At 51.6% G+C, this 24,584-nt stretch overlaps 1 protein-coding gene across 1 annotated transcript in view; it reads right to left on the reverse strand.

Moving 5' to 3' along the window:
* Positions 1 to 8,761: 8,761 nt before the first annotated feature.
* HACD2 (3-hydroxyacyl-CoA dehydratase 2) overlaps positions 8,762 to 24,584 on the reverse strand; it is a 105,372-nt gene continuing 89,549 nt past the window's right edge. The window contains exons 5-7 of the mRNA XM_062208941.1: positions 19,305 to 19,426; positions 17,258 to 17,436; positions 8,762 to 11,968 (exon numbers count right to left, since the gene is read on the reverse strand). Coding sequence (XP_062064925.1) covers positions 11,886 to 11,968; positions 17,258 to 17,436; positions 19,305 to 19,426 — 384 coding nt within the window. The 3' untranslated portion in view covers positions 8,762 to 11,885. The remainder of the gene's footprint in view (positions 11,969 to 17,257; positions 17,437 to 19,304; positions 19,427 to 24,584) is intronic.

Genomic DNA, 24,584 nt, shown 5'->3' on the forward strand with positions numbered 1-24,584 from the left:
TTCCTCCGGGTCTCCCCTGTGGGTGCAGGGGCCCAAGCGCTTGGGCCATCTTCCACTGCTTTCCCAGGCCATAGCAGAGAGCTGGATTGGAAGTGGAGCAGCCGGGACTTGAACTGTCACCCATATGGGATACCGGCATTACAGGCGGTGGTCTTACCCACTACACCACAGTGCCAGCTCCAGGAAATTAATTTTTTAAAAAGCAAACTTTCTTATTTTAAAATGCAAATATCACAATTGCAAATATCACTTTAGGGAAAAAAAACCAAAAACCAAAACCTGCAGGTTCCCAGGATGTAAGCGCTGTTTCACTGTGCGAGTTCACAGGAGGTCTCACCAGAGCATACTGAGTGGGTCCTGGGCCTCGAGACCCCAGGAGGAGTGCAGTGTGTGTGCATATGTGTGCACGCACGCCAAGGGTGAGAGCCAAGGGCTGTGAGGACAGCACCCACATTTCCAGAGAGAAAGGAAACAGGCTTAGACCAGTGCATCGATACCAGCACACACTTGAGGGGCACTTTGCCTTTGGTGGTGGAGATGAGGACGCGGGTGCGGGAGGCTGGGTGAGGCGGGGAGGCAGGGAGGGGCGCCTGGAGGCGGTGGGAAGCAGCTCAGCCTGGCTGCTGAGCAGTGAATCACATTCACACGTGATGGGTGCAGTTCACACTTTGTAAGGCAGCAGGGAGCAAGCAGACCCTGACTTTTCTAAATATACCAGGCAAGCCAAACAGCAGCCTGGCTTGGAGCTGAGCGTCCTGCGGGAGGCTGGGTCTGCGCCTGGAGCCGAGTCTGTGGGCTACGGTGGATGGGGCTGCTGCGGGGAGCCTCGGCTTCTGGAAGGACCCCACACACTTCTGTTCCTGGGTAAATACCTGTATGAACTCCAGGAACCCTCCCAGGCCCGGGGGGTTAACCTGTACAACCTCAGGGCTTGTGAACGGGGTCCCATGAACCCCATGGCAGACCCCTCCCCTTCCTGTGGCTCTCAACCCTCCCAGGGCTGCCCAGGGCAGAGGCCTGGTTGTGTGCTCCAAGCTCCCAGAAATAAGCAAGCACCCATGCCAGCCTCCCGGGGCCTGGGAGGGGCTCCCCCAGTTCTGCCATGAAAGTCCACACCTGAACCCACGGTGTAGGCAGCTGTGACTCTGCCCTCAACTGTGGGAAGCCCAAGTTCTAGAAGAGCAGGAAATCTCCTATGGGCACAGCCAGTGGCGTCCTGCAGGCTGTGGGGAGGCGATGAAGAGCGCCTTGTCCTGCCACTAACCAGCCACACCCTTTTCCCTCCAGGGCCTCCTGTTCCAGCTACAGAGTTGGCTTCAGCTCCGATGTGTCACAGGGCCTCCTATACCACAGGGGCTGAGGGCTCAGGGAGGTGTGGGGGGCTCACAAGGAGTCTTCCTTGGAGCAGGGGGAGCTGCCCAGAAGAGCTCTCAGGAGGAGCTGGGGAGAGAGGCAGACGACCCAAAGCTATGGGCTTCTGCCAAGGCCAGGGATGCCCTGGGCATGTGGGCACACACCTGCATGCCTGGTCACTCTGCCTGGCCTGGCCCCGCCCGCCCTGAGGCCAAGGCCGTGGTCCTGGCTGCTGTAGACGAGCAGCCTGCAGGCCTTGGAGAACCTTGGGAGCAGACTTCCGGCTGGCGGCAGCTTTGCTAATGACAAGTGCCTGAGAAAAACGCTGAGGCCTGGGGACAGCTCGGAGCTCAGCTGTCCTGGGCTGGGATGGGGGCTGCAGCCTGAGATCCAGGAGGGGGCGCTTGCCCAGGACATCCACTTCCTATCACACCCACTGTGCTACTAAGGGAGTTCCAGCCAAGGGCGCTCCAAGTGCTTAGAGGGCTACCAGCTTCTGGAGGGGACAGGGTGGGCAGCAGGTGGAAGGACAGCCTTTGGCGTCTGAGGGGTGTGGTTCGAATCTTACTCCATCACTCCTCCCAGTGGGCTTGCATGACCAGGACTCTCAACACATCACCTCAATTTCTTCCTAGAACTCAGTATCTGAAACTGCCCGACTGAATCATCCGCCAATGAGTTCCTTGCCAGCCTGTCAAACCCCAGACGAACTCAGGCACCGAGACACGGCACGAACAAGGCTGGAGGAGGACCTGCCACTAAGGAACCCACAGTGCCTCCAGGCCCACGAGTGGGAGAGCTGGCCACAAGCACTACGACAGGGACACATGGGCAGCCACAAAGTCAATTTGCAAATTACAAAGATTGCAGGAGGCACGGTTTACCTGAAAGTCAGACTCCTGCTTTTGTCCCTGCGGCCAGCATCCCCGGCACTGAAGAGCCAGCTCTAGATTTTGGGCAGGTGCTTGCTGGAGGCAGAGCCATAGCCACACCTGGAGGGCCCGGAGGAACTGGCCAGTGGAGAGGGTATGAGAGTGCTCCAGGCCCAGGCTCCGTGGTGGACCAGGGCCAGGAGGTGGAAGCCAGTGTCCTAAGGACCTAATGGGTTTCCACAGAGCAGGGAGAGCACAGAGCCTGGGGACACATGCAGGCTCGGGTCACAGAGGTCACTGGGTCATGCCCAGGGTCTGGACTTTCCCTAAGGACAGCAGTTACTGAGGCTTTTGAACGGGATCAGTGCGGCACCATTTGCCTTCTTGTAAGGTTATCCTGGTAGTGGTCTGGAGAATGGATGGGCAAGAGTGGGCACTGAGGCTGGTCAGGAGGCTTCTGCCAGCCCTGGAGGTCGGGGCTCAGACCAGAGGAGGCAGCAGCTTGAGCTGATCTCCAGGAGAGCGGCAGGATTTAGCCAACGATTAAAAGTGAAGTGAGGAGGTGAAGGGGAAGACAGCTCTAGGTCCTGACTCCAGGGACTGGTGGGTGGGGCTGCCACTCAGAGAGCTGGGGAAGACAGAGAGGCAGGGGCGGGGGAGGGAGAGCGGGGTGCAGCCTGCAGACACGTGAGGAGCCTCCGTGTGGAGAGGCTGGGCTCCAGGTGCCTGTGGATACCCGCCTGTGGCGACGGCGCGGCGCGTAGGCTCTGAGGAGATGCAGACCAAGCAAAAAGCTGAGAGTCCTCCCCGTGGTGCTGGAGCTCCGGCCGCGGCAGCCGGCTCTTCCTCGTCAGCTCTTGTTTCCAAGGCCTGCAGGGGCCTGGCTAGGCAGGGACAGGAGTGGACCAGTCCTCTGGACGGGTGACACAGGGCTCAGCCCCGCCCTCCCCTAGCACTCGATCCAGTACTCCCAGGTTTTTGGTTTCCCCACAGCTGCCAGGGCAGAGTGTGGGCTCCTGCAGCCTCACCTGGAGATTTTTCCTAAGATGACTGCATAACATCTCACAATTTATTATTTATTTCAGTCTACTTGAAAGGCAGAGTGACAGAGAGAAGTAGAGAGGAACAGAAAGAGATATCTTCCATCTGCTAGTTCATTCCCCAAATGCCCGCAATAGCTATGGCTGGGCCAAGCTGAAACCAGGAGCCAGGAACTCCAACTGGGTCTCTCATGTGGATGGTAAGAGCCCAAGCATTTGAACCATCACCTGTTGCCTCCCGGATGCCTTAGCAGGGAGCTGGTACAGAAGTGGGTGAGCCAGGACTCAAACCGCACTTGGAATATGGAATGAAAGCATTGTAAGCACGGCTAGCCCGCTGCACCACAAATCCCACCCCCATCTCACAGTTTTAAGGCAGTCCGTTCAACTTGCAAAAAACCAACCCCAGGGCAGGCACGGCAGCACAGCAGGTTAAGCTGCCACTTGCGATACCGGCATCCCATGCTGGAGCACCAGTTCAAGTCCCAGCTGCTGTTTCCAATCCAGCGCTCTGCTGAAGCAACTGGGAAAGCAGTGGAAGATGGCCCAAGTGCTTGGGCCCCTGCACCCATGTGGGAGACCAGGCAGAGTTCCTGGTTCCTGGCAGTAGCCTGGTGCAGCCCTGGCGGCTGTGGTCATTTGGGAAGTGAACTAGTGGATGAAAGATCTTTCTTTCACTCTCCCTCTATCACTGCCTTCCAAATAAATAGATCTGTAAAAAAAAAAAAAAAAAAAAAAAAAAGTGGGCCCAAAAGAACATGTCCACAGCCTCTGCTCTGGGGGCTGCTGGTCAGGGGCCTTGGGTTTGAAGAGACAGGAGGGGCCAGGTCAGAGCTCCAAGGGTCAGAAGCTGGAAGGTGTGTTCTTCCATAAGACCTGCAGGGTTCTGGGTGCACAGGCAAGTGTGAGAGCTGCTGGGGAAGGGGTAGGCGGGAGGAAACCAGCAAGAGATAGAACCTTTCAAGAAAGATGGCTGCTGACGGCAGAGGAGAGACGCTGGCTTCCTGGGAAGGAGTCCAAGGTCCCTGCAGTCCCCCCCACCCCGCTCAGCTCAGCGTTGCTCCTCCCCAAGGAGGAGGCTTGCTGATCTTACTGTTCTCTGTGGGTCCTGATGCAGCTACATTTGTTAGTGAGACTGAGAGCAATCGCTGGGCGTTAAGAGGTCTGTGCGCGGGGGTGTGGTTTCTCAGCTGCCTCTTCCGGTCCTCAGCGGGTAGCAGAGTGCTCTCTCCTTGGATGCTTGGCTGTCCTTCCCAGCCTGGGCCTCCACCAGCCAGGGCCACAAGCTGCCAAGGGAGGCGGCATAGGCGCTCAGTGTCCGCTGCAGCTGGTGGTTGTGGGAGACGCCCGTTCTCCCCATCACAGCGGTCCAGACCTTGAGGTGGAGGGGAGGGGAGCAGGCCATGCAGCTTCCTTCAGCCTCTCTCTGGTTCTGCCACTCGAGTGATTTGGGAGGTTCTGGGATCAGGGAGCTCTACCAGGACTCCAGCCCAGGGTGTGACAGCTCCCCCTCTGACACATTCTGCTTGCTTGTGCACCCACTTTCACTGGGAATGCCTGCAGGAGAAATGAGGGTTCTGGGCCAGGACTGGGCATTGTTGGGCTCCGCGGTCTACTATTACAACATCCAGCAGGACTGCACTCCAATTCCAACCGTGAGGCCAGGACTAAAGAGTGTGCTCTGGATTTCAGAACAAGGAGGTCCCACGTGACCCTGATCAGAGCTGTCAACGGTAGGGCAGCGGGGGGGGGGGGGGGGGGGCAGAGGCAAGTGAGTGCAAGAAGTGCCTGTAGTGGCTTCCCCCAGGGATCAGAAGAGGGAAGTAGCAGACCAGGACCAAGAGGCAGCAAGAGGAAGCCCAGGGAGGCTGGATGGAAGGAGGTCCCCTGGGAGAGGTAAAGCAGGTTAGGACTGGCTGTGGGTAAAGGGTCATCTCCTCCATTATTAAAAAAGTTATACATATTTATTAAAAATCTATTTTAAACACTTATTTATCATTTACTTGAAAGAGAGAGCAATGGAGAGATACTGAGAGATCTTCCATCTATTGGGTCATTCCCCAAATGCTTGCAACAGCCAGCGCTGTCCCAGGCCGAAGTCAGGGGCAAGAACTCCACTGGGGTCTCCAATGTGGGTCACAGGGGCCCAGAGGGCCACCACCTGCTGCCCCCAGGGGCATTAACAGGAAACAGGCGCACAGCAATGATTCGGGGCTGGTGTTGTGGCCCAGTGGTAAGCCTCCACCTGCCATTCTGGTATCCCACAGGAGTGCCTACTGCTCTGCTTCCCATTTGGCTCTCTGCTAACATGCCTGGGAAAGCAGGTGGAGGAAGCTCCTGGTTCCTGGCTTCAGCCTGGCCCAGCCCTGGGTGTTGTGGCCATCTGGGGAGTGAACCAGCGGATGCAAGACCTCTCTCTCTCTCTCTCTCTCTCTGTCACTCCACCTCTCAAATTAACCCCCCACCCCTACCCCAAATAACAAGCAGCCATTTAACCGGCAGTGCCAGGAAGCGCACCCCACCTCTTCTACTGTAACAGGAAGACTGAGCCTAGGGCAGACAGGTTTATAGGTTTGGTGGCCAAAAGCTGCTGTCTGATGACGGCTCCTCTGTAAAGCTGGGGGTGATGCTCTGGGCTGAGAGGACACCAGAGGCTTAGGCAGGATGGGGTTTAGAGGGAATCTCAGACAGCGCGCCAGGTAGGCAGCCCAGGGGCGTGAGGCACTGGCGGCTGGTCTGCTCAGACACGTTCTCCTCCCCAGTGGGCACGTGTGGCTCCCGTGGGGAAGCAGCCAATGGCAGACCTCAACCAGGGCTGCTGACACCTGGGGCCTCACCCTGTTGATCCCTTTATCTATTTCATGGTGGTGGCCTCTGTTGACAAGAAAATGACCCTAGAAATGACAGTGGGGACAAGGAGAAACCTTGCTGGGTCCCCTTTGAGCTTTCATCTTCATCTCCCCCCACTCCCCCCCACCCCTGCCCCATGGGTCAACATTACTTCTCCGCAGGGGGTGGGGGGGGACCACCAGCATGTTAGCGTTTTTCCAGGTCTGTTCGCACAGCCTTGGTTCCGCAGACATTTCAAGTATCAAGGTGAAAAACAGGTTTGGAACATATAACCTTAGCTTCCCCTTCTCATGGAGATTCACAAGTGCAACCCTACACAGAGGAATCGGGAAAGCTTAACAGCGCATTTAATTTGGCTCCCAGGTTTTGAACCGCAGACCCCTCTCCCTAGCTTACCCACATGCCTACCATCGCTCAGAATCAAGCCTGTGGGTTTCACGTTAACTTCATTAGTTAGACTCACCATCCCTACAGTGAGGACAGCCCCAGCGGAACCCACTGGCTGTGGCGGCGGATGTTGCCTGATTGACATCGCTCCTTGGTTCTCTACAAGGGCGCTTCACAATGTCTGTGGAAGAATAACATTGCAAGATGAGCTCATTTTGGTGCAAAAAGTTTTGAGATCTCTGCACAGCTTATTTACAACGTGCATTTTCGATGACTTTTCTTTAGACCCTCTTTATGCACAGATTTCAACACTTTTTGTGCCATAATCAACTTATCTTTCCCGTTTTCCATGAATTTTACGAAGCATCCCTGTATTTGGTTTGCTCAGAATGGTCATCATTCAAACAGCTTTGGGCACGGACAGAAGCGAGTTCCATCTGTGAGAACGCCGCTACCCCCAGACCAGGGCGTTGGGAACACGCTGCCCACAAGCACGCCGGGGACCAGACGCCGCCTTATAAGGTGGCCTGACATTTTCTCATGGCCCAGGCCACCATCCAAAAATACCCCGAGACAGCATGAGACGGAACTGACCTCCCCGAGCGCCGCGAACGCTCACAGGCCGGGCGCCGCCGGACGCGGAGCGCCAACACCTGCTCTGCCACCCAGCCCGCCATGGGGAGCCTGAGGCAGCCACAGACAGGCGGAGCCGCACCCAGGCTGGCTCCTCTCCTCTCCTTCCCGAATGTCTCCAGATCGCGCCTCGAAATCGGCCTGCTTTTCCTCCACTCGGACCGTCAGGAGCCACGGGTCACTTCCCCGGGTGCGCCCTTCTGCCTCCCCGGGCGCCCGGGGCCCGAAGCGGTTTTCCAGACTCCCGCGGCGCCCCGGGCGCCGGATCGCTTGTGCCGTGCTGCCCCCCAGCGGCGACGCAGGGCTACGGCGGCACGGAGGCGGAAATGGCGTCCCGGGCGGAACCGGCGCCGCGTCCGCAGAGGCGCCCGCACTGCCTGCAGCGCCGGCCACCGACGCCCGCGGAGCGCTGCCCGGGGTCGGAAGGCCTTACTAGGGGCTGAGGGGCGGAAGGCAGGACGCACTTTCGAGGTGCAAAGGCACGGCCGCTCACAGCCTTGTTTCCGCTCATCAAATGAGAGCAAATGTTAGCGTGAGTTGTCTGCTGGGGAAAAGGTTATTTTTTTGGGAACGCGCCTTGCTCTGTTACACCAAGGGTATCTCTGTAAACGGAAGGCGAAATGATCTCTCACACGTTTAAAAGAAACTATGGGTCCAAACTTGCACACGGCTCTCCTGGAACTGGCTGGGGCTGCAGGCAGCGGGATGGTACTAGGTATGGCTAGTTTTGGTAGTAGCCGCTCGGAGCAGGTTCTTTACCACTAACCCCTATGACAATGAGCCAGGCTAGTTGTGAGGCTGATCTTTTTTTTTTTTTTAAATTTAAGTAATATGAGGAATTGCAAAGCTAGTTTTGATTCTCATTAGAGGGCACAGGGGCAACCCAGCAGTATTTCTGGAATGTTCTAAGAGGGACTTAATTATACCGATGGCAAGTCCTCCAGGCTAAGCCTGGTGTTAACATAGTACACCTAATTGCCACAAAATGCGGCCTGGACAAACGAGAGCGCCGCAGGTTCTCTGCCTCCCGCGGACCCAAGGTTGAGTCTGCCGGGGGCCTCTACCGTGAGTGCCCCGTCCGCGGCTCCGTTCCTTCTCTCATTTCACGGCGGCAGCGCCCACCCGCGAGGCGGTGACCGGGCCTAGGATCCCGCCGCGCTGTCTGGCGGCCCGGGGACCGGGAGGAAGACCCCCGCAGCCCGGGGTGGGGGGCCGGCCTCAGGAGAGCCCACCCGCCCGGAAGTGGCCGGCGCGGGAGTCCGCGGGGGTCCGGGGGAGCAGTGGCCCGCGCGTCCCACAGCCCTGGCAGCGGCCTCCGCTTCGGGGGGCTTCGCGCGTCCAGCCCAGGCTCTGGGGGTGGCGCCGCCCGCCCTCGCAGGCACCCCACTGGCGGACGAGGGAGCCCTCAGCCCACTGCGGCCGCGGAAGAGGGGCTTCAGGGAAACCTCTCGGTAGGATGTCTTTCCTGTAAGTGCAGAACCATCACGGAGAGCAGAAATAGATTGTTTTTAAATTTGTCCAAGGCAGTGCTGGAGTCCGCAAGAGAATCCAGATTCTCCCGTATTCCCGCAACAGCGCGCTCGGCGCAGGTGCCCCTGAGAGAGCATTCCACTCGCTGGCCAGGGTTTCAGATCCAGGCAGAGCGCACAGCGGTTTATTTTGAAATGCGACACAGATCAGTATTTTATGAATACATCTTATGACTACATGAACATTATCAGGTAAAAACAGCTTTCAAATGCATGCGTAGAAAGTTAAGCATAGTCTTTGAACTCCTTATTTCTAAATATACAAAAAATACATTTAAATTATATAATTTTAGTGAATCAAAGACTTATAAAATTACAATTTTGGTTTTGACAACATAGAAAAAATACAAAAATGATTATATAGACGGTTGTATAATTTTTTACCCAAATTTCAAAGGAGCATTGACTTTTGATGTTTTATAATGCTTTATCTGCAACTCAGAATTGAAAATAATTTGCAGGTTGCACCCCATCAGTGCCAATCTTTTATTACAAATGAGTAATCAAAACAAGCAAGAAAATGAGGGCCGTCCCAACCTCACGTCAGGGGCACCTCCCGGTGCGGGAGGACGGGGCCTTTGATAACGGCTGGTGCTGGTACAGGGGAGGCGAGCAACCCGGGCCTCCACACAGGGCACACGCGGCATGATGTACGTAGGCCAGCGGCTTTCCCCGGCAGGCGCCTCTGGGAATCCTTTGTCCGCAGTGGGCACGTGGGACCCGCACTCAGGTGGGGAGCTGGGAAGAGGCTGCCTTTGACCGTGCCCTCACACAAACTGCTAGGGCTGACCTAGTGCCCAGCACGCACTGCTTGGGCTCACAGGCTCCTGGCTCACGCCTAGGAGCTGTGCCATTGGGTGGGGTCGTGCATTCTCAAAGACCACCACCAGAGCTGGAGAAAGGAATTCGAGAAAGGGAACATGCAGCCAGGGAGAGAGGTGGCCGGAGGTCGCCACACCGCGTCCCACGGTCTCCCACAGGAATGGTAAATGTGGATGCACAGAAATACATACTCGGGCTGAAAACCTTTTGGAGAAGGAAGCTGTTTGCTGTGCTCATTGCCAAAGTTCAATTTGATGCAACACCTCTGTTTGCAACACAATGTTTTCATACACAGTGACAAATTATAACCCAGAGGCCTGAATACAACCCCCCCCAGTCCTGCAATCCTGGAAAACCTACTTTTCCAACCCCCCGTCTCATCTTCTAGAACTATTCCAGAAATAACTGATAAAAGATCTTAACCAAATAAAGCTGATTCTATCTTACAGTAGAAATACACTTTGGAAGAATAAAAAGGAAAGAAAAAGCATGAAAAATAACTTTTCTTACATATTTTATCTACCAAATACAAGAATAGATTCTAATCTCAACACACCTAACTTAGGAGTGCTGACTTTCCCAAGAACTTTAATGTTCAATTCAAAAATAATTTATTACACTCCTGCCTGCATTAATTTTTCAAGCTTCTATGAAAATAAGCATTTAAAAATTTAGTTTTCCATTATGACATTCTTTTGATATGAACAATTACACTTTAAATGACAGCTACTCAGTAAGCTAGAATTTTAAAGTCTTAAAGACCCCCCCCCCCCCGCCCCAGAAGAAAAAAAAGAGGCTGGGGGTGGGGTGGGGCTCAGCTCCATGAAAAGATCCTGTGTTAAAATCTGTGCGTCTGCGCTTGGCTTCACGTTTTCATCCAGCTCTCGGAGGGGATCTGGCCGCCTGGCTGGGCAGCGGACCGGTCTGAAGACGTCACACACGACCACTCTCTCTGGTGGCTGTTCCAGCGTGTAGGGGTGACACTGCTTCTAGCGCATGGCTGCCCGCCTGAAACATTTCACTGTCTCGGAGTTTAAAACTTGGTGAGAATGAACACAGGATCATAATGAGGAAAAGTATCCAAACAGAAGAGTGAGAGAAAACTGAAAACTGTGGTGTGTAAACCCATTCCTGAACAGTCCTCCAGGCATCACTAAAGAAAAATGTTTAGTTACATTAATTTTTTTTACTTACTTGAAAGAGAGAGAGAGAGAGAGAGAGAGAGAGAGAGAGAGAGAGAGAGAGAGAGAGAGAAGAACTTCCATCTGTTGGTTCACTCCCCAAACACCCACAATAGTGAGGGCTGGGCCAGGTCAAAGCCAGGAGCCACAGCTCCATCCAGCTCTCTCACATGGGCGGCAGGAGTTTCCACACTTGACTACTACTTGCTGCCTCCCAGAATGCATCAGCAGAAGCTGGACTGGAAGTAGGGCAGTCTGGTCTCACCTGCTGCGCAACAGTGCCCGCCCCCAGACACCACTGCTAAAGCAACACCTTCCGTGTGTTTTCACACTCGTGTGTGTTCCCTACTCGTGTGTGACCAGATTGGCTTCAGGCCCATACATGAGATGTGTTGACTGGCAGACATCACTCAGAGGTGTTCTGGGAGGGGTACTTGACACTGACTGTGGAGCTTCCCTTTCTGAGGGCTGTCATTGTGTTACAAGATGACGGAGGCTGAGCTCCAGAGAAGGTAGGTTCCTTAGGATGCACACGTACTTATTAAATTCAAGCACATTTCTCAGTGGCAGGCAGTAAGGACTCAACTGAAGACAAACAACAGGGTTCAAGTTGTTTTCTGACTATGGGCACTCCCCCAAAACTTCACAGGCAGGGGCGTTTTATGGTTCATTCGCAGGGGAAGGGGGGGGAGGGGTCCCAGCCAAGACTTCGGAGCATTCCAGAGAACAGAGTTTGCTGCTTCAAACATACAAATGGTTTCCAGCATGCACTCAAGCACTTTGCAAAAGGAACGCTGAACGCTGCAGACTGAAACGTGGCCGTGCTGCAAGCTTGGGGCGCCAGGACTCAGACGGGAACTCTCAGCACTCAGGTTACCGGCCCTCACTTCTCAGCTCCAGGAAGGACACGGGAGGCTGTACACGCCAGATCCCTTTCTCCTGCTGCCATAAAGCCTGGGGGCTTCTGGGGGAAGCAGCATGCCGAGATGGACCGTTCAGGATGTTTTACCTAACAGCCTTTTACATATTTTTGGTTTTGTTTTTGTTTTTCTTATAAAATCCCAGTCCCCTGTGACACTGGACTCTTGTTTCTAATATTTTAAAAATAGTTCTTACTTATTTTCTATGAAACGTATTGGGAACTCAAAAAGTCTGCAGCATTTTTTGATCATTGAAGTTGTGTTTTGGGAGGGGAGGGGGAGTTGCAGGCGGCAGGAACTATTCACATTTCTTGTGCTCTTCCGGATGAGAGAGAACCTTTCTTCTCTGGTGTATCATGTGGAAGTACAACTGGGGGAAAACTGGAAGGAAAGGAGAGAATTGGTTAGAGGGATTATTTACGACTGCATGTTCTATTTAAAGCACACGGGCTCCAGGTCCTCACTGCCCCTCGGACTGCTTTCTTGTCCAGTGACCAAAGAAGGCAACAAAGAGGAAGGGTGGGGTGTGTGGGGGGACAGGGAGACTTACCTTCTCCTGCCCTGGCCGAGGGGGAAGCCGGCGAGGAGTCCAGGCATGGATGCTCTAGCCACCACCATGACTGGTCTAGAAGCCTCAGAGCTGCCAACCAATACTGCTTACCCTCTTTCAGACTCTAGTCCTACTGTTCTGGTAAATTCCACAAAAACTTGGGGAGGAGTTCTGGGGATGGAGGAGGAGCTCGAGCCCCCAGGAGGGCAAGCAGCTGGCCCGGGGTCCCACAGCAAATCACGGCCGAGTCAGAACCCTCCTTCTCACCACCGTGGCTGTTACAAGGCGGCAAGGAGTGCTAGAGCATTTGGGCTGAACCAACTATGCCTGGTATGGCTGTCAGCAAAGCCCTATGGAAATAAGCCAGGGCCTGGAGTCTTCCGTTTGCAGGCTGCGTAGAAAAGTCCCAGGTCTCCATCTAACGGGGTGGTGCTCCCTCTCTAGGGAGCATCTGGAAATAAGGGGAAGGGTCACTGGCATTCAGCATACGGAGCCAGGGACGCCAGAGCATCCTGCAATGTGCCACAGCCCCCCACAGCGAAGGAAGGGCCCACGCAAAATGCCCACGGCTTTTGCCGGCAGACAAATGGCGGTGTGGGTGCCCTGGCCTCCGCGGCACACCCGCAGACTACAGTGCGCACACCGGCGCACTGAGCACCGAGCACCGGGCACCATGCAGACACCGGCAGCTGAGGCATGCGGGCTCCCCCCTCCCCCGACAACTGCTCTGCTCCCAGCTTTGTAAACAGCACCCTGTATCTGGGGGAGGTGACGACTCTCACTGCCAACCCTCCCCTGGCACTTTCTTCCTTTCGAACAGGTTCCAAGTTGGCCATACTACAAATTCTCCTCCCAAGGGTCTCTGGATCCCACAACCCAGGGGAGGCCAGCGCGGAGCTCTCCCTCCGCTGGCTGTCTCCAGACATCCAACTCCACAGTGAGAGGGCTATTTTGGTATGAAAGTCAGGAAATCTGGCAAGCTCTAGGACCTAAAAACTGGAAGCAAGGATATAATTATACCATAGAGAATGCTAATTGTCATCATCTAGAAACGGGCCGGTGACATTTCGCTAGATGGGCTCCGGTGAAGGGACACGGTGAGCCAAGGACGCTGCGGAGTCCCCACTGGCGGGCTCAGCATACACGGCAGGTGCACAAGGCTGGTGCGGCCTCCCAGCCAGCCCACAGGCACGAGAGGACATGGCCTAAAGCTGTCCGCTAGGCCTGCTGTGGCAACTAGAGCTTCGTGTCCACTGGCAGAGGCCTGTTCCCGGGCTCAGAGGCCAGGAGTGGGGGCAGATGAGCCGCTTCCATCCATTTACATCGCACGCAAGCTCCTCAGAGAGGAATGTGTGTGGGGGCCGGCGTCTGGGGGCGCTCGGGCCACTCCCCACAGTCTGCCTGACTTCCGGGTGGCCAGAATGTGGACACTGCTTCTGCTGGAATGTCCATGTGCTCAGGCTGAACCCCAGTATAACAGCTAAAACTATTCCAGATGCTTCCGTACTATTTTTAACTATACGGGGCTACACTGAGGACATACGCTAAGAAAATCTCAACCCACCAGAGAATCCTACCTTCTGCTCTCCTGATTCAGGGCTCAGAGTATGGAGCTGAGGTGCATGCCTGGGTGGCTGTCTGTGTGCTGGAGGTGCGGTGGACCCTTCTCTACCATGTCGGGAGAGGGGCCTGGGAGGCGAGGGGCTTGCAGTCACTGACAGCCTGCAGAGAGCCAGCCTCGCTGGGCCCTCCCCGGGTTAGTGTTTCTCAACCTTTCTTTTTGGCCCCCTCCCCCACTAGCAATTTTCACCAATTGCAGGGGAAATGTAAGCCAGACTGAGATGCTTACTGCGTCCTGCAGATGCTGCATCGTATGGACACTGTATACCCTGCAGGGGAATCAGAGGCAGAGAGAAGCCCCTTGCCAGGACCCAAAGGACCCCAGTACGAGAACTCTCGCCCCAAAGCTCATGAGCCAGGACCTGGGCAACGTGTGCGACAATGATCAGGAGCATAAGGGGTGTTATTTTATATAATAAGTGCGCACCACCAGCTTCCTGAAGAAGAGTAAAAGCACCATAAGCTGCAGAAAGAAAACCAGATTTGGGACAGGAGGCCGCACATCAATGGCAATGGCACCTTCTCCTTCTTCTTACAAATGCAGTGTTGGAAAGTTGGGAATGTGCAGTGGTCTGCAATGAGCTGTACAAGCTGGTCTCAGCGTTAACAACCTGCAGAACTAACTTGTTCAGGGCAGCAGGCTCAGGCCAGAAGCACAGGGTGCGGCAGATACAAATGGTGATTTGCAGCAAGAGGTACGGTCTGCGCTGCCATCTTGGGCCTGGGGTGCGGTGGGGAGTCGGGGATTCGCAGCGACTCTTTCGGAGTGCCTGGGTTTGCATCCTGGCTCCGCTCCTGATGCCAGCTCTCTGCTAATGTACACTCTGGGAAGCAGCAGGCAACGGCTCAAGTGCCAGGGTTCCTGCCACCCACATGGGAGACCCCACTGAGTTCTGGGCCCCTGACTTTAGCCTGGCCCAGCCCAGCTGTTGTGAGCATTTGGTTAGAAGAATGAGCAGATGGAAGATCTCTCTGTTTCTGTCTGTCTGTCAGTCTGTCTCTCTCTCTCTATCTTTCAAATAAATAAGAAGAAAATACATTAACTTTGAGCCAAGTCAAGCTGTCTTACCTATAGGAGGCTGTGACTGGGAGAAAGATGGAACGCAGGTAACAAAAGCAGAGCTTGGTCGGGAGGAAAGTCCTGCCCCGGTCCCTAAGAGATGGCTGCCCCAAGGGCTGTGTGCTCTCTCTGCTCCCTCTCTTTCCAGGACGAGAAGGAAAACCTCATAGAACTGCAATCCTGTCATCTTGAGAGGGCCTCGTCACTGCCACAGAAGGTCAGCAGGCTCAGCTGCTAGGGCACAAGCAGGTGCACACAGACTGAGCTGCCCCTTCTTCTGCTGCTGCTTTTTTTTTTTTTTTTAAAGATTTATTTATTTGAGAGGCAGAATTACAGACAGAGAGGAGAGACAGAGAAAGGCCTTCCATCTGCTGGTTCACTCCCCAAATGGCTGCAATGACTAGAGCTGCACTGATCCGAAGCCAGGAGCCAGGAGCTTCTTCCAGGTCTCCCATGCGGGTGCAGGGGCCCAAGCACTTGGGCCATCTTCTACTGCTTTCCTAGGCCATAGCAGAGAGCTGGATTGGCAGAGGAGCAGCCAGGACTTGAACGGGCACCCATATGAGATGCCAGCACTGCAGGGAAGGCTTAGCCCATTATGCCACAGCGCCAGCCCCAGGTTGCCCCCTTCTTAGCTTGGAAGTCTGGAGGGACATGGAGAATCCCAGGTGTGTGTCAGTGTGGAGGACCCTTCTTTTCCCCTTTAATTAAATATTTATTTATTCACTTGAGTTACAGAGAGAAAGGAAGAGACAGAGACAGAGCGATCTTCCATCTGCTAGTTCACTCCCCAGGTGGCCGCTATGGCCAGGGCTGAGCCAGACAAAAGCCAGGAACCAGGAGTTTCATCCAGGTCTCCCAAACATGTGGGCCACCTCCTGCTGCTTTTCTCAAGGCATTAGCAGGGAGCTGGATTGGAAGTAGAGCAGCCAGGACTCAAACTGGCACCCATATGGGATGCTGGCACCACAGGTGGCAACGGGTCCCTTGAAGGCCCTTCCTAGGGGTTTGATTTCATGGTACTCTTCCAATCTCTTTCCTGGTCACCCAATACGGTACTTCTCCCCTCATCATTCAACAACTGCGCTGAATTCAGAGACACACGGTGGTGCCCCTGAGACAGCAGGTGTTACTCCAGGTGTGGCAGAACTACAACCACACATTGTTCTCTAGAGATGAGAGAAGACAGAACTCAAAGGAAACCAAACTAGAAACGCGAAAAGCTATGTTAATTTTTATTAAAGTTTCAGACTCCTCTATACCTACCCTTTGTTTGAAAATTAACTACTGTTTCATTCGATGACAGATGGCCTTTAGCCACCATGGTTCCAGCACTAAAGGGAGGGGGCTTGATAATGAAAAAAGAGTGGAAAATGAATCATGAAGCAGAACTGTGACCAAGACCTTCTCCAAGATAAACGTTCACATGAAGTCTGAACGTAGTTTTCCCCTCACAATGCACGAAATGCAATTTTCCACAGAGGGACACAAACATGTCACTTATGACTGTTAGGATGATTCACTGAGATAATGCTGTGGGCTGAAGAAAAATCCAAGTCTGTGTGAATTTAGCTTGAGGTTTGGGGAAGAATATAGCATCCTTTACCAACTAAAATAAGATTCAGAGTTACAACGGCTACAGAAATAGCAAAATGGGAAGAAACACCAACACTCTCTGTCCTTGGTATAATGAGATCCCTTTGGTACATAGAGATCAATCACAGGACCTACAACTGAACATCAGAATTCAAGAAAAGGACTGCACTCGGCTTGGGCCAACAGGACTCAGCACCCATGCGAGCATCAGCCACATCTTCCTCTGTCCCCGGGGGCCCTAGGCCCGCTGGATTGGCCGCAGAGTTAGATGCCAGCAGTGCTACCAGAGCGCCTGGGAACCATCCTGAAGAGGACACTTCATCCCATTCAGATGGGCTGAGTGCTCAACAGGAAAGGGAGAGGCACAGAGAGAACAAATCTATTTTTATTTTGTTATTTGTTTCCAGTTAACTACCAACCTCTTACAATGAAGTAAACTGTCTATTTTGATATGGTAAGCAATGCAAACATCTTTCTACAATGTTTTTCACGTATCACAATAAGCACTTCTCAAGAGACAGAAAGATAAACTCAAGGGAATGTCTTTAATGGCTTTTCTGTTTTCCAGTCAGTACCCGCCCCCCGATCCTGATAGTCATGGCTCCAAACCCACGCACCAACAAGGGCTGCATTTGGCAGCTGTACTGAGAAGGGTTCATCTTCAGTCAATGATCACCAGGGAGAATCCTCTTTGACAGCATTCACAATCAAAACCAAAGCATTCTCAGTAAGTCAGACTTACTCTGACTTGCATGTGGTGCAAACCCAATCAGACACTTCTCTAGTTATTGTAGTGCCAATTTTTTCAAACCGGAATTAAATACATGCACAAGTGTTTACTTACTTGGAATGTAGGAGATCATGATCAGAATCAGGAACGCATAGTAGTCAAAGGAGAAGTTGTACTTGTTAGGTAAACTGATGGAGTAGAGGCCAGCCTGTCTGACGAAGGGCAGCGCCGCGTAGATGGTGAGCAGCTCTCCTGACACCCCCATTGGGTACAGCACAATGAACAGTGTGTACCTGAAACAAGACACGATGAAACCACTCACTCACCACCCACACGCAAGGCCAGCTTTATCTCCCAATCGGCACTGGTCTTTCAGAAAGCTCCTGTTGATGCCTTTTTCCTGTGGACCTGCTGCTTAGATTCAGCTTTTACAAGCTAGTTTCTGAAAAGGGCTCCTAGCAGATATATGCTTCTGAATGTTCTGAAACAAAAGGGTGATGTGGAATGCTGGCAAAGCAGAGGTAGGGGCTGGTGCTGTGGTGTAGTGGGTAAAGCCGACGGCTGCAGTGCTGGCATCCCATACGGGCGCCGGTTCTAGTCCCGGCTGCTCCGCTTCCAATCTAGCTCTCTGCTAAGGCCTGGGAAAGCAATATAAAATGGCCCAAGTCCTTGGGGTCCTGCACCTACATGGGAGAAGCTCCTGGCTCCTAGCTTTGGATTGGCACAGCTCCAGCCGTTGTGGCCAAATGGGGAGTGAACCAGCGGATGGAAGACCTCTCTCTGCCTCCCCTTCTCTCTCTGTGTAACTCTTTCAAATAAATAAATGAATCTTAGAAAAAAAAAAAAAAAAGAGCAGAGGTAAACAGAGCCATGCTGATGGTTCTTGTCCTGGGGGGTGATGGGGTGGGGTTGGTAGGGGTGGGAGGCACTGGAATTGCTACAACACACAGCCAGTCTGGTCTGTGGACTGAGAGAAGTGCATGTGAAAAATGAAGTGTGCTCTAATTTAGAACATTCATTTAAAATTCTTAACAGCTTTGGGTCATTACATGATTTTCCAATTACAAAAACCCCACAACTGACTGTCACATGGGAGCAGTTACTACCCCATGGAACTATCTGGAAGCTCTTTGGAGGCAGAAGTATGGCTGCTAAAGGGATCACTAGCTCAGGCACTATGAAGGCTTTGACAGCTCATGGCTTATGACAAGCACTGGACTCTAAATTTCCAGGCGTGGGAATTTTGCTGGGACATCTACAAAGATGAAGGGAAGACATATTTCCCCACTGCGAATGAGGAGGGTGGAAAAGGAGGACAAAAGCGCTTCCTCCAACAGTAAAATCAGGGCGTGGTGGCAGAGGGCTTCACCAAGGCTGTCCCCATCTCCCTTTTCCTGATAAAGATGTTTATTGCCAAAAGAAAGTGATAAAAGTAAAGGAGCTCTCATACTGTCAACAACTGGATTATGTCCCTATTTTAACCATCAAACTGGTAAACTGTCCAGGAACCAGTCTGCCTTCTCCAGAGGGAGACATTTTAGCCCCAAGGACAATGTGGAGTCTTCTACTTTGTCACTCCTCCCCGGCTCCCTACTCCCCGTCCCCTGTGGTCTTTTCCAGTTTCAGAAATCCGTTCACAGCTGCCTCATGGACTAGTTAAGACAAACTGATGAACTATTAACCTTTTATCTAATTTATAATCACTTTTGCTGGGGGGAAAATGAAATAAAAATAAAACTGATAAGCTCACACTGCTATGGTGATATTTATTATTAACTAAAAATTAACTTAAGAGTCATATAGGCTCTTGCCAACATTGAGACTAGAAAAACTAAACTAGGTCCAAAAAAATCATGTCAGAAGCTTATCAGTAAAATTTACTATAGACAACAAAGGGATTTTACATCAAATCTCTATTGAATAATTTAATCTTATTGATTCCAATAAAAGTAACTTAAGTGAAATGTAGAAAATTTAAAACAGTGTTTCTATTAATCAGAGGTTGGCAGAGCCCCTTATGATGAATCTACACACCAGATTTCTACCCAACCTGTCTCAGATAATTTTAGTTTTAGAAACTTGGAGGCAGTGTTTAAGCCATATGGGGCAATGCAGTGGTGGACGACGGCAAGAGTTAGTCTTGGTCCCAAGGACTTGTTACCTGGCCCACTTGATGAGGTAAGGCAGATGGTTCAATAGACTGAAGGTATAAAAAGAGTAGCGGATAATTTCTGTGATTGTCCAGGCAATGACAAACAGGAGGACACTGTCTTCACTCTGCACCTGAAGGAAAGCGAAAACAAAAACAGAAGCAAACATCTAAGAAATGTTAACCAGGGGCCCTCCCTGCACAGCAGGAAAGAACTTCCCAGCAAAGGGAAGTGACAACAGTTGTGTGGAGTCAAGAGGGGAGGGTTGGGTGGCCTGACCGGTGAGGCCAACTCAAAGAGCTGGAGCCTACAGGAAGAAACAGACGTGGCGACTGACTCCCTGCCTGTTCCTTCCTCTGCTACCTGAAGCCAGGGACGGGAGCTGAGGTTAGTGGGAGTAAGAGCAGTTAAGGAGGGAGGGCAAATTGGTTAGAAGCTTGGGATCCATTATGGAGCATTTCAATGTGTTTGCATGACAACTGGGAATCCAAGGAGATTTCAAAGAAGCGGAATAGAATGATTAAAGCACAGCTGAGTGAGAGGTGAGTTCACTGGGTGGGAAGAATCCCAGTGAGGTGAGGGTATGAGACTAGGCCTGCGCTCCGCTCCTGGACCAGAATAGGCGCTCCCATGCTGGCCACAGGAGGCAGCCAGGGCCAGAGGGCTCTGGCGTTCTCAGCCTCCTCCGAAGCTGTTTTTAGGCTGAAAAAAACAATGACCTTTCTAAAGAAGCCCTCAGGGGCTTTTTAAGGAGATGTTCTTGTGCATGGAAATTTATGCTGCAGCACTAACTTCCAGCAGCTCGCCCCATCCCACCCCAGCTGAGTTCATTACAGGGCGTTTTTGTGCTCAAAATCAGCAGTAAGAAACAACTTGCACCCAATTCACTTTAGTTTCCATGCATCCACCTCAGCCCAGGAGTTGGATGTGAACAAAAAAATGACCACTTGATAAACCCACCAAACCTCAACCACAAGAGGGACTTTGTGTCTCCTGACACACTAAGACAGCGAGGGTCTGGCACCCTAGCCTTAACTTGCTTCGTTCCATTTGCGATGTTAATAGTTTTAGCACTTATATTCTTTCCGAGAAAGTGTACATGGAGCGATCCACCTACACAATGAAGTAAGTCGTCATTTACATAGCTATTAACTAAATTGCTCTGACAAAGAACTTCATAAATGCATAGTTACTATTCTCTAAAAATAATAAGAATCTTATACTGTCAAGAGCAAGAGTACTTTTTGTTTCCCTGGGCTTTTCTATTAGTCAAAGTAAGGTAAAAGCTAAACACCTGTAAAGCTTTCATGTTGAGATTTTTCAGTGTGTCCCTTTCTATATGAACACATTATTTCTGAGTGCACTTTGCTCTGTGATGTGTTTTGTAACCCTCTTCACCTCAAGATGACGGGTCCTTGTAGCTATGGCTGAAGCCTTGCCCGAAGATCTCCAGGCTGTAATAGGGACGTTCCTCTAATGTTCTGTGCTGTAATCATCTAGAAAGCACGAAGTGTGTTTTATTCATTTTTTGTTTTCCAAAAGCATGCTGTGCTTTTCACAAGTAGGAGCTCAATAAATACTTGTGGAGCAAGGGAATTCAGTCTTCATCAGGTCACTCAAAGACGCAGTTCCCTTCCTTTTGGTGCCCAACAGCTGGTCCTCTGCAGTGTTAGAGACCCTCAAACAGACAGGTAACCAGCAAGCAGCCCCCCTCCCCATCCCCCAGCTCTGTCGTAGCCTTGAGGCATGGCCTGCAAGGCTGAACTGGGGCAGACTGCTCTCACACCTAGTCTGACTCTGCTCCCACAGTCCAGCTGTGAAGATCACGTCATACATCTTGTTTTTTTTTTTTTTTTTTTTTAAAGGCTGGAATGTGAGAAATCACCATTTTCAGACCAATAGGAAATGTAACACTGTTATCAAGAATGGACTTAAGGGGAGGACATTGTGGTGCAGCAGGTTAAGCCACTGCTTGGGATAACCGTGTCCCATACTGGAGTGCCAGTTTGAGTGGCAGCTACTCTGCTTCTGATCTAGCTTCCTCCAAAGGCCCATGGGAAGGCAGTGGATGATAGACCAAGTACTTGGGTCTTTGCCACTCATGTGGGAGGTCTGGATGGAGCTCCTGGCTCCTGGCCCAGTCCTGGCAGCTGCAGGCATTTGGAGAGTGACCTAGCAGATGAAAGCATGCGCTCTCCCTTTCTCTGTACAGGGTATGTCTTCTGCTTCCTCTGTCACTCTGCCTTTCAGATAAATAAATAAATCTTTTAAAAGGGGGAAGGACTTGGTTAAAACCAGAGGTCAATATCATCTCATTTGCAGATAATTATTCAATAACACAAAATAAGGGCAAAATGTAATGGATGGGTTCTATAATCAGTAAGATCAATAAGGCTCCAACAGACATTTGTATACTCATGTTTACATCACTACATGTCCATCCAGGGATGACGAATGAATTAACAACGTAAGGTGTATATAATGGGCTACTATTCAGCCTCAGACAGGAAGTGAATTCTAACACACGCTGCAGCACGATGAACCTTGAAGATGATATGCTAAGTGAACTATGCCAGTAGCAAGAAGACAGAGACTGTATGTTTCCACTTAAGTGAGGCACCTAGAGCAGTCAAGTTCAGGACAGAAGGTGGCTAGGATGGGGTGGGGTCAGATAAAAAATTATGTTGAACTGGTATAGAATTTCACTTTGAGAAGGTGAAAAATGTTCTGGGGATAGACAATAGTGATAGTTGTACGACAGCAGGAATATTCTTCATGCACCTGGACTGCACTTAAAAATGGTGAAAATGGGGTAGGCATTTGGCATAGTGGTTGAAACACTGTTTGGGACGTCAGCATGTCGTGTTACAGTATTGGGGGTCAAGTTCTGATTCTGCTTCTGATTTCAGCCTGCTGCTAATGCACAACTGGGAGGCAGCAGGCGATGGCTCAAGGAGGGCCCCTGCCACCCCCTTGAAGACCCAGGCTGAGCTCTGGGCTCCTGTCTTCAGTTTGGCTCAGCTGCTGCTTTTGTGGACATTTAGGGTGTGAATCAGCAGGTGGGAGAGCTTTCTGTCTGTATCTTTGGCTCTGTTCTTCAAAAAAAAAAACACAAAAGGTAAGTTTTAGGTTATGTATGTTTTACCACAATAAAAAACATTTAAAAATAATCCTCAGTAAGATTAAATTTAACAGGGCTACATGTAAAGTTGCCTATGATTCAGCAACACTGAAACAATTGTAGGACAGAATGGTAAAGATCCAACTTGTAACATCAAGAGATCTAGGGGTTTGGAGAGGCCTCCTGCCTCACAGGAACCAAGGTGGTGGCAGGCGGCTATTAAAACACACACAGCCCAGCACTCAGCCACATTGAGTCTCATTCCAATGATTATCTAAATGGAGTAGACTCTATATCTGGGACCAGAGTCTGCTAGAGGACCCTGGAACCAGCTGAGTTTACCTTAGAAAAGGAGAAAGGCAATACTTTAAGAAATGTAAGGATACCATGTGCATGAGGCATAGCACGCCAGCGCCGTGGCTCAACAGGCTAATCCTCCGCCTTGCGGCGCCGGCACACCAGGTTCTAGTCCCGGTTGGGGCATCGGATTCTGTCTCGGTTGCCCCTCTTCCAGGCCAGTTCTCTGCTATGGCCTGGGAGTGCAGTGGAGGATGGCCCAAATGCTTGGGCCCTGCACCCCACAGGAGACCAGGATAAGCACCTGGCTCCTGCCTTTGGATCAGTGCGGTGCACCGGCCGCGGCAGCCATTGGAGGGTGAACCAACGGCAAAGGAAGACCTTTCTCTATCTCTCTCTCTCACTGTCCACTCTGTCAAAAAAAAAAAAAAAAAAAGGCATAGCACATGGGTCAAGGGGGCTGGCACTGTGGCGTAGTGGGTAAAGCTGCCGCCTGCAATGCTGGCATCCCTTATGGGCACAGGTTCGAGTCTAGTTGCTCTCTTCTGATCCAGCTCTCTGCTATGGCCTAGAAAAGCAGTATAAAATGGCCCAAGTCCTTGGGCCCCTGCACCTGCATGGGAGAAGCTCCTGGAAGAAGCTCCTGGCTCTTGGCTTCGAATCGGCACAGCTCTGGCCCTTGCGGCCAATTGGGGAGTGGACCAGTGCATGCATGGAAGACCTTCTCTCCCTCTCTTTCTCTGCCTCTCCTTCTCTGACTTTCAAATAAATAAATCTTTAAAAAAGATAATGGGTCAAACCATTAGTTTTAAAACTATTCCTTCAAAAAATGAGAATTGTATAACAAGTCAGGCGCCCTCAGCAGCTGCTGTGCTGCTAGGCCCTGGACATACCCACACTGAGCCTGCCTAGGGCCACTCTCCAAAGGACGAAAGGCTGAGCTGGATGGTGGCCAGTAAGGACTCCCAGCTGCTGGGCCATGGACAGGTGTGCACCTGTGTCCTACACATAGAAAAGGCATGAAACGAGCTACCACTAACTTCCTTGAGTTAAATTCGCTATAATTAGGGGGGAAAATGGGCACAGGCTTCAATAGTACTTCTTAAAAATAATTGTCTGGGGCAGGCACTGTGATTTACTGGGTTAAACCACTGCTTGGGACACCTGCATTGCATATTGGAGTGCTGGTTTGGGTCCTGGCTCTTCTACTTCCAATCCAGCTCCCTGCTAATGCAAATGATGGCTCAGGTGCTGGGCCCCTGCCACCCACATGGGAGACCTGAATAGAGTTCAGGGCTCCTGGCTCTGGGCCTAGCCCAGCCTGGCTGTTACAGGTAGTTGGGGAGTGAACCCACAGATGGAAGAATATGTCTGTTTTTCAAGTAAAATAAATAAATAAACATTAAATTTTTTCCTTATCAAAGAATGTAAAACAGAAGGCAACAGTGATGAAGACCTACTGATGGCTGAATGGGGACCATGGGGATATTTCTCTGGCTCTGTCGTCCCCTTGATGGTAAGTACTTTCAGGGCCCACATGTCATCACTTAGCTTCTTCAGCCCTGACCCGGGTCTATGTGCCACAGAGGCATGGAATCAGTGTCCCTAAAATGAAAGAATAACTGTATTTCCTTTTCAAAAGTAAGAATTGGGAATCTTTTAACAAGTGGGAGCCTCCTTTCATCAAGAGCCAGTGACTCAGAGAAACAGAACTGACTAAGAGCCATGCCGAGAAAAGCCAGTTTAGCTTAGGAAGGGGAATTTTGAGGAGCAAAGGACCAAGGAAGTAAAAAGTTCAACTCTGCTGCTTTTTGAGCTAAAAACTAAAAATATACAATTTTATTATTTATCAAGAAAAGAGGGGAAAGCTCTG

This window comes from Lepus europaeus, chromosome 2 (genome assembly GCF_033115175.1).
Source record: "Lepus europaeus isolate LE1 chromosome 2, mLepTim1.pri, whole genome shotgun sequence".
Taxonomy (NCBI): domain Eukaryota; kingdom Metazoa; phylum Chordata; class Mammalia; order Lagomorpha; family Leporidae; genus Lepus; species Lepus europaeus.